We start from the raw sequence: 15,040 nt of genomic DNA, 5'->3' as shown, positions 1-15,040 counted from the left end.
CTACTTCTGTTTTAGTTTTAAATGCCTGCAAAGAAGTAAGCTCTCTGGTATTACACAATAATTATAGTTATAATCAAATCAGAGGTGTCATTTAAACTAACAAAAGGTTATTCAACATTATAATTGTAAACAGGACCCTCATTCATACATTCAACATTCTTTCTAACTTTGTATGTTGATATCTGCTTCCTATATAACTTAGTTATCACCATATAAAAATATGTGTAAATCAATAAACATTTAATAAAACCTAATTAGTACTAATTAAAAGCATATCCATCTGGTTTATATATAATTAGTCATTGGAGATAGGACAAACCAAGTGTTGCCAGATGTAAAGTTCTTTAAATTTTAATGAATAAATTAGAATGAATTATAATCATATTATCAGTGTAACAACTTCACTAATCTTGGCTAGTTTCTCTTACATTTTCATGTAAGTTATTTTTAAGAAGACTCTTGCAAAATGCTAAAAATCAGTTTTTTTCATAAGCACCTAAACTGTACTCCTTCGTATACTAATTGCTTTGCTTGTTAATTCTTATAATAAATGCTAATTTATTCAGGATATGACTAAACTGTTATAATAAAGCATCTAAAATGCAATGGCTCTGTGCTTGCTTCAGCAGCACATATACTAAAACTGGAACAAAATGCATTGGGTCAAACAAAATGGAGTTTTATTTAACATTCATGCAGCAGTCAATGGAGATGTTCCATTATGCCAGACAAATTTGCTCTATGAAGTTATTTAGGGTCCAGGCTTCCTTCCTCCTTGTTTCTCCAACAGAATCCCCTTAGGGATTGTCATCAATTTGAAAGCTGAAGACTGGGTTGCTGCCAGTTTATAGTTTTAGCCTATGAGAGGAAGAAAGAGAGCAAGCATAAGAGAGCCTCGCAAGACCCTCTATTTTGAGGGGCTGGAAGACACACATCATTTCTCATGTTCTATTGGCAGAAATTTAGTCACATGCCACACCTAATTTCAAAGGAAGCTGGGAAATATGAGGTAGCTGGGAAGCCAGGAACCCAGAATTCTAATACTATGGATATGTAAGAGCCTCTTCCATACCTGATTCTTCTCATTTTGAATTAGTCAAGGCCAAATTAATTTGCTTAACACAAATGCATTTTATTAATTATAGATTAATTTTTTTATCTCTTTCAGTTAGATGTAATCATAGCAGATTTGGATGGAGGCACTATTAAAATTCCTGAATGTATTCACCTTTCTTCTCTCCCAGAGCCACTTCTACATCAGACTCAGTCAGCTCTTTCTTTGGTATGACTTTTTTTTTTAATAGTAATTTTCTCTTGATTAACTCTGAAACTAAGATAGTTGTAAATAAAAATCTTCATCAGTGTAATTACTTTAAACAGTGAGTTGTATGTTTGAAACATGAATATATTTTCATATAGTATTTAGAATAGAATTCATTTACAAGGTAGCTATCTAAAGAATATACTTTGAATCCTGGCTGGGCACAGTGGCTCATGCCTGTAATCCTAGCACTTTGGGAGGTCGAGGCTGGAAGATCACTTGAGGTCAGGAGTTTGAGACCAACCCGAGCAAGAGCAAGACCCCATCTTTACAAAAGACAGAAAAATTGGCTGCGCACAGTGACTTGTACCTGCAGTCCCAGCTACTTGAAAGACTAAGGCAGGAGGATCACTTGAACCCAGGAGTTTGAGTTTGCAGCGAGCTGTGATGATGCCACTGTACTCTATCTCAGGCAACAGAGTGAGTCCCTCTCTCAAAATAAAAAAGGAAAAGAATATACTTTGAATCCTAACTGAATGTTTGTTTTACATTCATTCTTTCCTTCAGCTTGCTTATTCATTCATTCATTCATTTATTTATTCATTTATTTATTTATTTAAAGACAGTCTTGCTCTGTCACCCAGGCTGGAGTGCAATGGTACCATCATAGCTCACCACAGCCTCGAACTGCTGGGCTCAAGTGATCCTCCTACCTCAGCCTTCCTAGTAGCTGGGATTACAGGCATGTGCCACCACACCCAGCTAATTTTTTTTTTCATTTTTTTAGAACAGAGTCTAACTATGTTGCCCAGCCGGGTCTCAAACTCCTGGCCTTAAGTGATCCTCCCAAGCATATTTATTTAGTAGCTATTATGTAACAGATACACTGTTAGGTATTAGAAATACACCTGTGAAAACAAGACAAGACTCTTGCTTGAAATCCAAGATTCCCCAAAGATCCACCATTAGAAGTTAGCTTCTGTTCCCTAACCTCCTTATTGGCATCTCATTCCTCTTTGGTACTTGCAAAACAATGATTTTGTCTTGCCAAGGTTTTTAAGTTACTACAGAAAAGATGTGACTTATTGATACATTAAATGTCCAGAATTCCATGCAGTAAAATTTTTAAAAATCTTGTGACCTGGGTTTTTCTTATTGAAACAAATTTAATTTTTTTGAGTTATTTTACCTTAGTTGAATTTTTAAAACACATTATTTTATTTTACTGACAGCCTTTTAGATGCTCATTTATCCATCATCAGAAAACTGAACTTTAGAAATTCTGCATTCTTTTTTAAGATATTACTAGAACTAAGGCCTTCATATTCTTCAATAATGTTTCAGTATAGGCTGTTTGAAACTGTTTTTTCCCCCTTACATAGAAACTTAGAGGTCTAGGATTACTAGGAAGGATTTTATTCTCAGAGAACTTTTAAATTTGTATTAGTCCTTATATTGTTATAGTGGTATCCATGAAATGGAAAAATTTAGAGAAGACTGACTTTTCCTAATATAATCTGTAATCTGAGATACAAGGTATAATAGAATAGAAAAGACTCTAATGTAGGACACAGGAAACCTGAACTCTAATCTACATTCTGCCACTCAATATTATTGAACAAATTACATCCCATATCTAGGCCTATTTCCTGGTCTTTAGCTATAGAATAAATGTACAGAGATGTGACTAGGTGACTGTTTCCCAAAGTGAAGCATGGAAATTATTTTGGGTGGTAGGTAGTCAACCTTTTATATTTTAATAATTATATATTTATTATAACATGTATTTAAATATAAATTTGAATATAAACACACATAAAACCTGTGATTTCATAGATGATGATATCTAAGAAAATACTAGTTTTAAAAAGGCGAGTTGATGTAATGACAATTTAAAGAAAAATATTAAGTATGTAATTGTACAGATAGTAGGTATATGTAGCAAAAACTGATAAGGTAGTATCTGAATGACTGAAGAAAGTTTAATGTTTCTAGAAATCCTATAGTGATTAACTCTGATATGTGATTACTTACTAGTGATATTAATAATTATTTAGAGATTAAGTACCAAAATTAACAAAGATTAAGATTTTAGTTCTTATGTCAATGGCTCCTGGTTGGTGTTCTGCTGCACACTTATATACCTTAACCTGCAACACGTGTACCACCAAATCAAAGTGTAAAATTCATTTTTGCTAAAACTGAGTATACCAATTGTTATAGTTATTAAGCACAATGGTGGATTATGTGCTATAGTGTGGTACTGTGAATAAGAGGTAAGTGCAGAGTATATTGTCAAGCTAGGACCAAAAAACGATCAGATTTGATGGGCCATGTGGGAGCCTTGACACACATGTATAATGAGCTTTGTTTGGTTTGTAAATAATTGTTATCAAATGGCACCACAGTACTTAAACTATATAATAACCATGTTGTATGACTTTATAGACACCAAGATATTATAATAATGAGTGATATTATAATAATAATTCAGTGATTGGGTTATAATTATTGTAGATATTTTAGTGTTGCTTTTAGGGATTATTTTGAGTCTTTTTGTCTATTCTAAGTATACCATCAAAAACTTCAGTATTTAAAAATGATTCTGCAAAGACAAAAGTTATATACTGATGCAATTTCATGTTTCTTTCTGTGTAAGTCCTGCATGAGCCCTTCTCCACACCTTCTCCCCAACCTGCTTTCCTTCAAAGCCTAACTCAAATGTTCCCTTCTTTTTTGTTTAGCTCTCTCTACAATTAACTAATCATATTTTATATTTCATGTATTATACTTCATTTGTTTATAGCACTTGTCACATTATATTATACTTTTGCTCTTCTAGACTGCAAAGTTCTAAAGCTTATTCCCTTTCTCCTCGGTATTTCAATTAATTAATTCATTCGTTCATTTTTAAATACATTGGGAAACATAAAAACAAATGCCTGTTTTAAAAAAATTCGTCTATCTAGACAAATAGCTCTGCCCCAGACCATTCCATTCCCAGAGGTTCTACTATTTTACGGTTTAGTGTTATGTCCTTTTAGAACTCTTCATTCTCATTAATATGTATATCAGTGTATGTACATTTATAGGTTTAGGGTTTATTTTATTTTTAAGTAATTGAGACCATACTATGTGTATTTTTCTAGAACATGTCTTTTCACTAAATGTTTTGTTGTGGAGATCTTTCCACAATAGTACCTACAGAGAGACCTCAGCTAACTGAATTGAATTTCATGGAGGGCATATGTCATAATTCATGTACTGACACTTTGCATCTTATTGCCCCAAGAATAGATTTTATTGATATTAAGATAATTAACATAACAAAACTTCTTTACTTTAGATTTTACACCCAGATTTGGAAGTAGCAGATCATGCTTTTCCTCCTCCACGAACAGCTTTATCCCACTCAAAAATGCTGGTAAGAAGTTTAATATTTAAACTTGATGCTTTTAAAGAGAACTGTACTTTTATTTGTAGGGTTATTAAAGAAGGTGAGTGAATTTAGGGAAAAGGGGACAGTATAATAAAAAAGTGCCACAAATTAGAAATTAGGAGAATTGCCACTGACTTTTCTTGTATCCTACTCAGGGCGGAGCTGTGGGGTGGGGCAGCGCACTGACCAGAAGGAAAGTAGGGCTAAACTCCTGCCCTGAGGAGACATGAATAAGTAACTGTGCCAAGCATCAAATCGAAAGGGTCAGGCGCAAGGATTAAAAACAAAAGAGAAGCTTACAAAAACGGAAATAAAACATGTTGATAATAGGAGAGAATCAAGTTTGAGGAGTGAGTGGATGAAAATAGTTCCAATTAGAAGGTATAAAAAGGGTGAATGTGTAATAGAGGCCCCTTTTTTTATTTTGCCTCATGCATTTCTTAGAGGCAAGTTTTGTAGCCAGTGAGGAGCCTCAGAGAGCTATAAACAAATATTTAACTTAAGCATTCTTGACCTTCATTTTATCATCAGTTAAATAAGGGGTTGACTAAATAAATCTGTAAATTTCCTTACAATTCCAAAACGATGATTCTATTAAAACTTGAATTATCAAAACAGATTTTAAGTCATACCTTATTAATATACGAATAGATGTATGTAAATTAGATAAACTTTGCAAGAATTGCATAAGTTTTTCTTTTTATATTTATGACTATAATTCTTTTAGTAGATATAAAAATCAAAAGACTTGGGATATATGCTCTTCTCTAACATAGTAAAAGAGAGGACTTCATGACTTATTTTTTCCCCACAGGAAAATTCAGTGTACTAGGGGGAAGTTTTATTTGGTTCCATATGAAGACCATCCTAAGCTACCCAGCAATGGGATGGACTAGCCACCCACTCAAGGCTGCCACAAAGGAGTCTTACATGTGGAAAACACAGATAGACTTATTCTTTCCAACTTTTTACTTTCCACCTGTTTGACTTGATGACATTTCATTTGTTTTTAAGAAGTTAAATTACCTAACATGTTTTTCCTTATATTTTCAGGATAAAGAAGTGCGAGCAGTTTTCCTTAGATTATTTGCACAACTTTTCCAAGGCTATAGATCATGCCTACAACTTATAAGAATTCATGCAGAGCCAGTAATACATTTTCATAAAGTAAGATAACAGTACTGTATTGTATGTATCTGTCCAAAAAGTAGACTCTAATTTAATAGAACTACTTGACTGTCTTTTCTAACCATATATGTTTTGAGCCATGTTTTGAGCCTAATAAATGTGATTATTTAAAATCTCTGCTTTGTATAGTTCTTATTGTAATAATACTGTCGAACTGACATAATGTTTTCCTTTAGAGTATGTTAACTTTAAATTGGTTCTTCTTTTAAAGTTGAGTGTTAATTTCTGGTTTCTCCTTCTGCCATATATACAGATTCATTTCTATTCTTTTCAATACATGCAGTATTTCAGATCAGACAAAAATCCTATTTGAGAGAAATGTATTTTATGACAACACTTATTTACACATGAAGGCATTTATACAGGCTTTGATATTATTATTACATTTTTGTTTTGACAATTTGTCCATTACCAAGTGATAAATTATTACTTCACATTTTCTTTCTTTACAGACAGCTTTCTTGGGGCAGCGTGGTTTGGTCGAGAACGATTTCCTCACTAAAGTACTCAATGGAATGGCATTTGCAGGTTTTGTTTCCGAAAGAGGTCCTCCTTATAGATCTTGTGATCTCTTTGATGAGGTATAGTTCTTATAAAATAAGTTCATTATTTTATAGACATAATTAGATAAGTAGTTAAAAGTATGGAAGTAATAATATTTATACAAAATCATAAATATATGTTAAGTATAAAATAATCCAAATATTTATTATTATGCTTACCTCTTAATATTTGTAATGTGGATTAGAAAAATTAGAAAAAATATTAATTATAGGATGCCTTGGAAGTACATATAATTTTTGTACTGAATTTTGAATAGTTGGTTAAAATCGTTTTGAAAATTGAACAGTGATTGTAGAAATAGAACTATTTTTGAAGGCAATAATACAGTGATTTTTAAAATAAGTTTTATAGGGAGAAAGGTCTAATTTTAATGTATAGATATGTGACTTCATACTGGAGTTACGTTTAATCTATCAGTGTCATAGAGCCATAGTTTACCTTTGTGGAATTCTTACTAATCGATAATCAACATTTCTCTAGCTCCTGAAGGAGATACTAAATATATGGAAGACAGATTTAGTCTCTGTCTTTACAGAATTGGCCATATAAAAGGGAGAAATATGCCTTCAGTCCTACAGAGTTAAAAATTTAAAAATAAATAAAATAGAATGGAGAAATAGGGCAGATGTGAATCAAAATAAGGGTGCTATTTTGCATTTATTGTGTTTTCTCCTTTTTAAAAGCATCTTTCCATTTATCATTTAACCGTATATTCACAGCAGCCCATTCTGGTGGATAGAACAATGAATATTATTTCCATTTCAATTTCTGAAAGAGCACTGTTTTGGAACCAAAAATCTAAAAGTTCCTTCAAGTTCATAAAAGAACAATGCTTATAGCATCCAAGATAATGGAGAATAATTAATAGTGGTCATATTTTGTTACTGGTGATTTTATTTTATAAAGAGAAGATAGGAATCAAGGTCTTAAATATCCTTTGTTCAGAGGAGAAGGATCTTTTATTCTCTGTAAATATATTTAAGTATTCAAAGGTAAGAATTAAAGAAGAGGCACATGTTTTAGTTCTAAGTATGAAGTCCTGTATCAAATGCCTTAATTGATAACACAAAGCATATGTATGAAGATTTAGGAGATGTTATCCTAAAGTGGACAATTATTTCTACTCAATTATTGGTTGTTAACTCTTGATTACTAACATTTAATATGATTGATTATTGATTATACTAACATATATATCAGCCTTTAGATTCTAAACTAAGTAATTGATACATATGTTTTATGGGATTAAATTAGATGCTCTCTAAGATCCTTTCTAGCTCCTACATTTTGTTAGTCTCTGAAGCTTCGTGAATAGTAATATTGGTTTATGTACTCTCTTTCTTTTCTATCCAAATTTCCCTTAATAACTCTCTCTGGCAGCTTCGTCACAACTAAAAAGTTATATTTCTGAATCCTGGCCTAGAATAGGTAAAGCCATAGTTTTATATGTATATCTGCTCCTGTGAATATATTAGTTCCTAGAAGGAAGAATCCTGTGTTACACCTTTTTATTATCCATCTATTTGCCCTCCCACAAGCTTTTTTTTTCCCTGTCAGCCCTGTTTCCTTCACCCTAAGTACATACACTCACACCATTCTCTCAGTAAATTAGTTAATAGGGAGATGGATATATGTAATTTGAGAACTAGAAGTCTCCCAAAAGTCATTTTGTTATTCCATCTTATTTTAGAGATGAGAAAGCTGAAGTCAGGAGTTTGAGTGACCTGTCCCAGAGCACAGTCAGTGGAACCAGGACTAGAGTCTTAGCAGCCTGACATAAACGTTTGGTTCATGTTTTGTGAGTTAAGGAAGAGTTTGGAGCCTTTTGACTTGCTGAGTGAGAGAATTTTCTGAGTGAGGCCTTGGAATGACAAGAGTCTCTCTGAGTTCCAGAAATGACTTTTCCCAGGAAGAAATAGGGCCCTAAATCATCAGGGAGGGACCACCGCATAATCCAAGGATTTGATTGACACTGAAATCCCAGAATAGAGGTGAAACCCAAAAACCTAAAATATTTTGTTTTAAAAATAGTATATATTTTGGATATTTTTGGTTTGTAAATTATATGATATTACACATAGTTTTTAAATTTGGCATATTTTGGAGTTGATGTTTTGCCATATGATTCTTTTTCCAAGTTGGTAGCCTTTGAAGTAGAGAGAATTAAAGTTGAAGAAAATAACCCACTGAAGATGATAAAGCATATCAGAGAACTTGCTGAGCAACTGTTCAAAAATGTAAGTATATTTATTTAGACAGCCATTAATTTTAAAAGTACAATATTAATAAAGAGTCTCATTTGCAAAACTAAAAAATTTCCTCTTTCTAGTGATAATCTTTTTGGTCTGGATTATAAATTATAAGATATTACAGTCAATACTGTATATCAAAATAGACCACGCTTTTCAAAGTAATTTTCCTGTCAATCACAGTATTATGAAAACATCTTGGTCATAATTTTTTGGTTTGTCATTTTCCTGTCAATCACTGTATTATGAAAACATATTAGTCACAATTTTTCAGTTTGTTATTTGCCCTCATTGTGATTTTCAGTTGGCTCTCTTTTGTGAGACAAAGTTTAGACCCATTGAAGACCAGAACCACCTCAGATGAAACTGACCAATGGACTCTGCTTCAGCTTGGTACAGTGATTGTCAGCTGGCTCAGGAAAATTGTTTGAATTGCATTGTTTTGAACAGACAGGTCGTGAAAAGCTGAGAAAAAGAAAGCAAATTGGCAAGTGACCACAGAAACATAAGGGGGAAAATACTCCCTGGATAGAGGAAATGCAACAAGTGAAAAGGATTGGGATGTGGTAAAGTGTGGAATAACCATTTGTGTACCGGTAAAGAAAAGAGCCTGAGATGACAGGGAGATTATGTATATGTGGAAAAATGGATTTTGGCTTATGAGTGCTGGTCATTTCTCCTACTTGTGAAGCTTTGAGTCCTTTTACTAAGAAAAGTAAAGTCAGTGGGAAGTATAGTCCTCCAGGGAAAAGTTAAGGGAAGATGTGTTTTTAAGGAAATAGAGTTAAGAAGGACTTAGGGGTCAGTATCCTGGCCCCGAAAGGTATTGTTTAATTTAGTTATTTGAATAGATGGACCATTTTGTACATTGGGTCATTAGTGCTTTGTCACATTTCATTTGAAATCTGAGAACTGATTGGATAAAAGCAGAGATACTAAAATGTGTTTCTTTGTTTCATATTATTCAATTATTTCTGAGTTTTAAGTTCTCTGTTCAGATTTTGACCTTCCTTTGAGGGAATGAATACTTTTTTGAAAGAGAACAAAGCAAATTCAGAGGTTTCATATTAAAACAAAAAAATCATTCTGAATTGTGCTCATCTAAATTTTGGTAAATAAGTAGAAGATTCTTAAGTTCTATTTTATCAGTTGCTAGTGGTTCATTATAAATTCTAAAAATACGTATGCTTTGCCTGTAATTGAAAAGGAACAATAATATTACTAACACATGCACAAATCATCAGCCATAGCATTTTTGTGCCTGTCAAAATATAAATTTAGTTTCTATTTTAAATTATTTAACACACGGGTACTTTAATTGGCTGTTACTTCTTAACTTTCGTATCCCTATGTATATCACATTTTAAATCATAATATATTGGTTTAGCAAAGGTATAAATAAATGATTTTCCTGGCAACTTGCATGCCAGGGTATATTTCTTGCATTTATTGACTCACCACATTTTTAGTAATTTATAACTATGCCTAATATAATAAAGGTATTTTTTATTAGTATGCTGAAACTTAAAGAGAATTCTGTTAGAAGAAACATTTGTGTTTTGTGGTGATCTTTGCCACATATGATAGGGGTGTAGAAGTAATGTACAACATGATCACGTGAGAAATTCCTGTTGACCTGCAATAATAAAAATAAATATTGAGTGTTTAGCACAATATCCCAGACATGGGATTAAGCACTTTACATAAATTACCTCTAATCCTTATGAGAACAATGTAAGACAGTGTCATTATCCCCATTTTATTGGGGAAGATTGGCTCAGGATCATATATCACAGCTATTAAGTGAAAGAATTCAGATTTTAAACCCAGGGATTTTCATCTATCTAATTCCTAAGCCTATGTTCTTTCACCATGAGGCTGGCTTGTCCCCAGTTGGAAAAAGTAGTGATGTTTCCAGTAGTTGACTTTACACTTTGTTCTTTATGGATACTTTAACATACTTTCTCATTTGATCTTGGAAATGACCCTGTGGGCAGGTGTAGATAAGTGAGCAAAATGGAGATTAGCAAGTTTTTTTCTTGCCGTGGTGGGGGAATGATTTATTAATGGACTTCAAAGAATAGCAGAATGTCAAGTGGGAATCAGTTCAATAAAATCAGTCAAATGGACTGATCCTTTTAATAGCTGAATATTTATTTCTTAGATCTTTATAAGACTACTCCAGAACTGTAAAATTTTATAGCCAGTAAGTGACCAGAGTTGGGGTTTTGACACAAGTTTGTCTCTATTACATGACTAAGTGCCCAGTGTATGCAAGGGACTGTGCCAAGCCACTTTAATGCAAAGATGAAATAAACAGTTCCTTCCTTGACATCCTAGAACTTAAATTTTATGATTTATAGCTTACACTAAGCCAACAGAGAACTGAAAACTACAATAAAATGAATATCTAGTAATTATATATTCTTAAAGGTAAATGTAAAACACAATCTATGTCCTTTTAAAATGACATGTTTAAAGCAATCATCATGAGGTACTATATTACTATGTAAGAAACTGTGTTACCTAGGGGTATGAGCCCCTCAAGTGTAGTCTACATTCACGAGCCCTTATTGGGCTTTTTTTCACAATCCAATTATAATCCATTTAATTTAATACATTCCATTCCTTAAGTATATATTTACTAAGTACCTACTAGTGCCAGGCATTTTCTAGATACATAATTCTACTAATATCCTTCAGAAGAGGATACACATATGTGAAGAATAAGAATTTTGAGACCATCCCAGTGGACTGTGATCAGACTTTCTGAGATTCCTTCTAGTTCTAAGATTTCTGTAGTCCATGATGATCCCAACATTCCTGAAGTAAACACTTTTCAAAGTTAAAAAGCAGAACATGATGGTAAAGTTACTTTCTGGGGTCATGCAGGAAATTGGGGGTAGGGAGGCGGGATGGTGTCAGTGCAAGGAACATAATCCACATAGTTCTATTTTTAACTAGTCAGCTTTTTGAAAAAAATCACATTTCTAAAATTCCCATTTGGTAAGTAAAAACCAACCATATAATTTGACTGTTTCCTTATTATTGTGTTAGAATTGAGACTTGGTGATTCCATTCAAATATTTGTAAATACTTTATTGCACTGAAGTCCGGTAGCCTCTCTTTTAACTTCCCTTTCAAGTATTTCAAAAACATACCTTAATTTTCCAGTTTCTTCTTACCACTCCTTTATATCGCTTTTTAATGAGTTTTAGGAATGTGAGTAGGATGAATTGTAACTAGGTTTAGCTGCTCTTTTAGCTTTGTGGAGCTTCCTGAATAATTAAGAAAAGTATTTGGTGACTTTGCTGGAATGGGTATGTGGAATGAAGGAGAGGGAAGTGACTAAATACATTAAAGATAAATTGTGTAAGCACTGGCAGGATTTATACCATGAAGATTATTGGCAACACATCTATCCAGCTTTTCTTTCCAGGCCCTATTGATAATGCAGGAGTTGGTCTGCCCACTTTGGCTTTCTGAATCTTCAGTGTCTGCATGAGAGCACATTTAACTACTTAGCTGCCCTATCCATGTGTTTCTTGATATACACTTATAAAATGAGAGAGAACATGAAGATGGGCTAAGACACAAGAACTTCATAATAAAACCTCCGTTCAGGGCATAAAGACATCAGTTAGACATGGTTTTACTGTTTTACATAGTATAGTTTTTTTAGTTTGTTTTGCATATGCAATAGTACATAAATATGATATTTCAAATTGTGCCCTATGGATATTTCATTGCCCAGCATTGAACCAAATAGATGTTAAAATCCTAATTTAGGAACAAAGCTCAAATATAGGAATAGCCATTCCAAATCAAATAAGATCTATAGCCTTTATATCTCTGCAAAACTTCATTTCACTACCAGGCAAATTTAATCTATGCTGATAATATTTGTACTATTTGTCAACTGTGAATAAAGGAATTTTTTTTCATTATAGGAAGGAAGTAAAATATTGTGATTACCTTTAGTCTTAGAGAGTTAAGGCATAAACATAAAAAACTTATTTAGATTATTATGATGAAATGAAGCCCCTAACCCAAAGTATAGACTCCAAATCAAACTCCCTCCCCCATTCTGATTTCTTTATTTAATTATATGTTGTTTATCATGATATAATTTTTACATACAGTAAAATTTATACTTTTTAATGTAAAGTTCTATGGGTTTTGACAACACACAATAACTACATAGACCATTTCTATCACCCCAAAAAGTTCCTTAATTCTCCTTTATATTCACATTGTCTCACCACCTCAAGCACTTGGCAACCACTGATCTGTTTTCTCTCTGTGTAATTTTGCCTTTTCCACAATGTCATTAGATAGTTTTTTGAGTTTGGCTTTATTCACTTAGCATAGTGCATTTCAGAGTCAGCCATGTTGCTGCATATATAAGTTGTTTATTCCTTTTTAATGCTTAGTAGTATTTCATTGTATGGATGAACCAAAGTTTGATTTATTTGTTGGCCAACTGAAAGACAATTTTGGCAATTATGAATAAAACCACCCTAAACACTTGCACAGGTTTTTGTGCGAACATAAATTTTCAAGAGTCAGTGTTTAGGAGTGGGATGCTGAAGTATATGACTTTATAAGAAACTGCTGAATTGTATTCCCACGTGTCTGTGCACTTGTATTTTTCATTCCTACCAGTAGTATATCAGAGTTCCATTTGCTCCACATTTTCAGCAATACTTGGTATTGTCAGTTGCTGGTTTTTTTGTTTTTGTTTTAGCCATTCTAGTGGGTTTGTGTTAGTATCTCATTGTAATTTTAACTTGTTTTTCAGCAGATGAATTAAAGTATAGGACTCTTATCTAGTCACTGATGGGGCCTTGGTACTTTTGATAAGAGTACTTGTCTTAGAGTAGGAAATCATCATTTGAAGTTATGAATTAAAGCAGTGGTTCTCAACAGGAACAATCCCCCATCTCACCCCACCCCCATGAAGTTGGTCTGGAGACGTTTTTGGTTGTCATAGTTGGAGGGAGTGTGCTACTGTCATCTAGTAGGTTGAGGCAAGGGATACTTGTAAACATCTTACACTAAACACCCACCCTCTACCCCAAACAAAGAATTATCAAGCCCAAAATATCAGAAGTGCCCTGGACTAGGACAACCAGCCCATAAGACATTAAAGTTGTCCACCAAATTTGTTTGTATAAAGGATGAGACATTCAATTGGGTGATCACTGAAAGGCCCGTGAAGTTGGAAAATTGAGGATTTTTTATTCCATCAATGTCATGTATACTGCCAGGCAACTCGGAAGAATCCAGTTACATTTTGACTATGTTTAATGACTTAACTCCAGTAATAGTATTGTCTTCAACTGTATTTGAAAAAATTTGTGTAACTTGCTATCCCACATAGTTCTAGGTATAGTTGGTGCACATTAAATAATTTTAAAAACTTGAATTAATTTGGGAAACTTGGTAACCTTTAACGAGATCACATTGATTTGTCATTTAGTGCTGAGACCAATGTGTAGGAAAAGTTTTCTTTTTCCCAGCGTGGCTGTTGCCTACTTTGAATTTCCAGTGGAATTTGGGGTTTTTATGTTTCGGTTTGCTTTGCTTTGCTTTGCTTTGCTTTGCTTTTATTTGAAGTGCATTCTCAGCCCTGTTTTCTGTAAGCCCTCGGCATATTTTCATTTAGCCTGTTAAAGGGAAGTGAAGGATCCATATTTCCAGACCAGATGGTGTGTGTGTTTGTGTGTGTGTCATTTCAAGCCTGAGAAAAATCATTCTATCTCCCATTACTGTATAGTATACTCTTAAAGCAGGACTACAGAGAACATTCCTTGAAAATCATTATCCAAATTCAAAATTCTAAGCATTTTGCCAAATTTCTTGGGTAGTTTATTTTTCTTGCTTTGGAAAAAATTGTTGCCATGTTCACTATAAGTGTTTAGTTATCTAAATCCTTGTTATTACCTTGTATTTCTCTGGAATCAAAGGTGAAAATTTGGCTGCTTCTTTGTACTGTTGGAAAATAATGTATTTCCTTGTTTCAACAAGGAGATTCAACAACAAAATTGGGCTGCAGTTTTTAATGAGCTCAGTAACCTTCAAGGGACCAGTCCAATCGCATTTGGCGTCACAAGTAAGAGCACATGTTTCTAAGAATATGTAGAGTACAATGAGCCCTAACCTAAACTTCCTCTCGTTGCTGCTGTCTTCTCAAAAGTCTTTATGTGACCAAGTTAGGTTCAAGGTGGCAAATGTGGTCCTTTACATTTATCATGCCGCCCGTTAGAGGGCAGCAGTGCACAGGCACAGTAGCTGGAAAACCAAATACAATTAGATTTTGGGGTGTGAGTCTTTTTT

The 15,040-nt window shown here is 33.4% G+C and overlaps 1 protein-coding gene across 2 annotated transcripts in view; it reads left to right on the top strand.

Moving 5' to 3' along the window:
• The window catches only part of SBF2 (SET binding factor 2), a 397,036-nt gene that overhangs the window by 228,651 nt on the left and 153,345 nt on the right, over nt 1–15,040 (top strand). For both annotated transcript variants that reach the window (XM_045557501.1, XM_045557500.1), the window contains exons 9-13: nt 1,169–1,282; nt 4,608–4,685; nt 5,754–5,867; nt 6,341–6,469; nt 8,591–8,689. In XM_045557501.1, the coding sequence (XP_045413457.1) occupies nt 1,169–1,282; nt 4,608–4,685; nt 5,754–5,867; nt 6,341–6,469; nt 8,591–8,689 (534 nt within the window). The remainder of the gene's footprint in view (nt 1–1,168; nt 1,283–4,607; nt 4,686–5,753; nt 5,868–6,340; nt 6,470–8,590; nt 8,690–15,040) is intronic.

This window comes from Lemur catta, chromosome 7, assembly GCF_020740605.2.
Source record: "Lemur catta isolate mLemCat1 chromosome 7, mLemCat1.pri, whole genome shotgun sequence".
Taxonomy (NCBI): Eukaryota; Metazoa; Chordata; class Mammalia; order Primates; family Lemuridae; genus Lemur; species Lemur catta.
The sequence above is the reverse complement of the archived record's forward strand: the minus strand, read 5'-3'. Positions and strand labels throughout refer to the sequence as shown.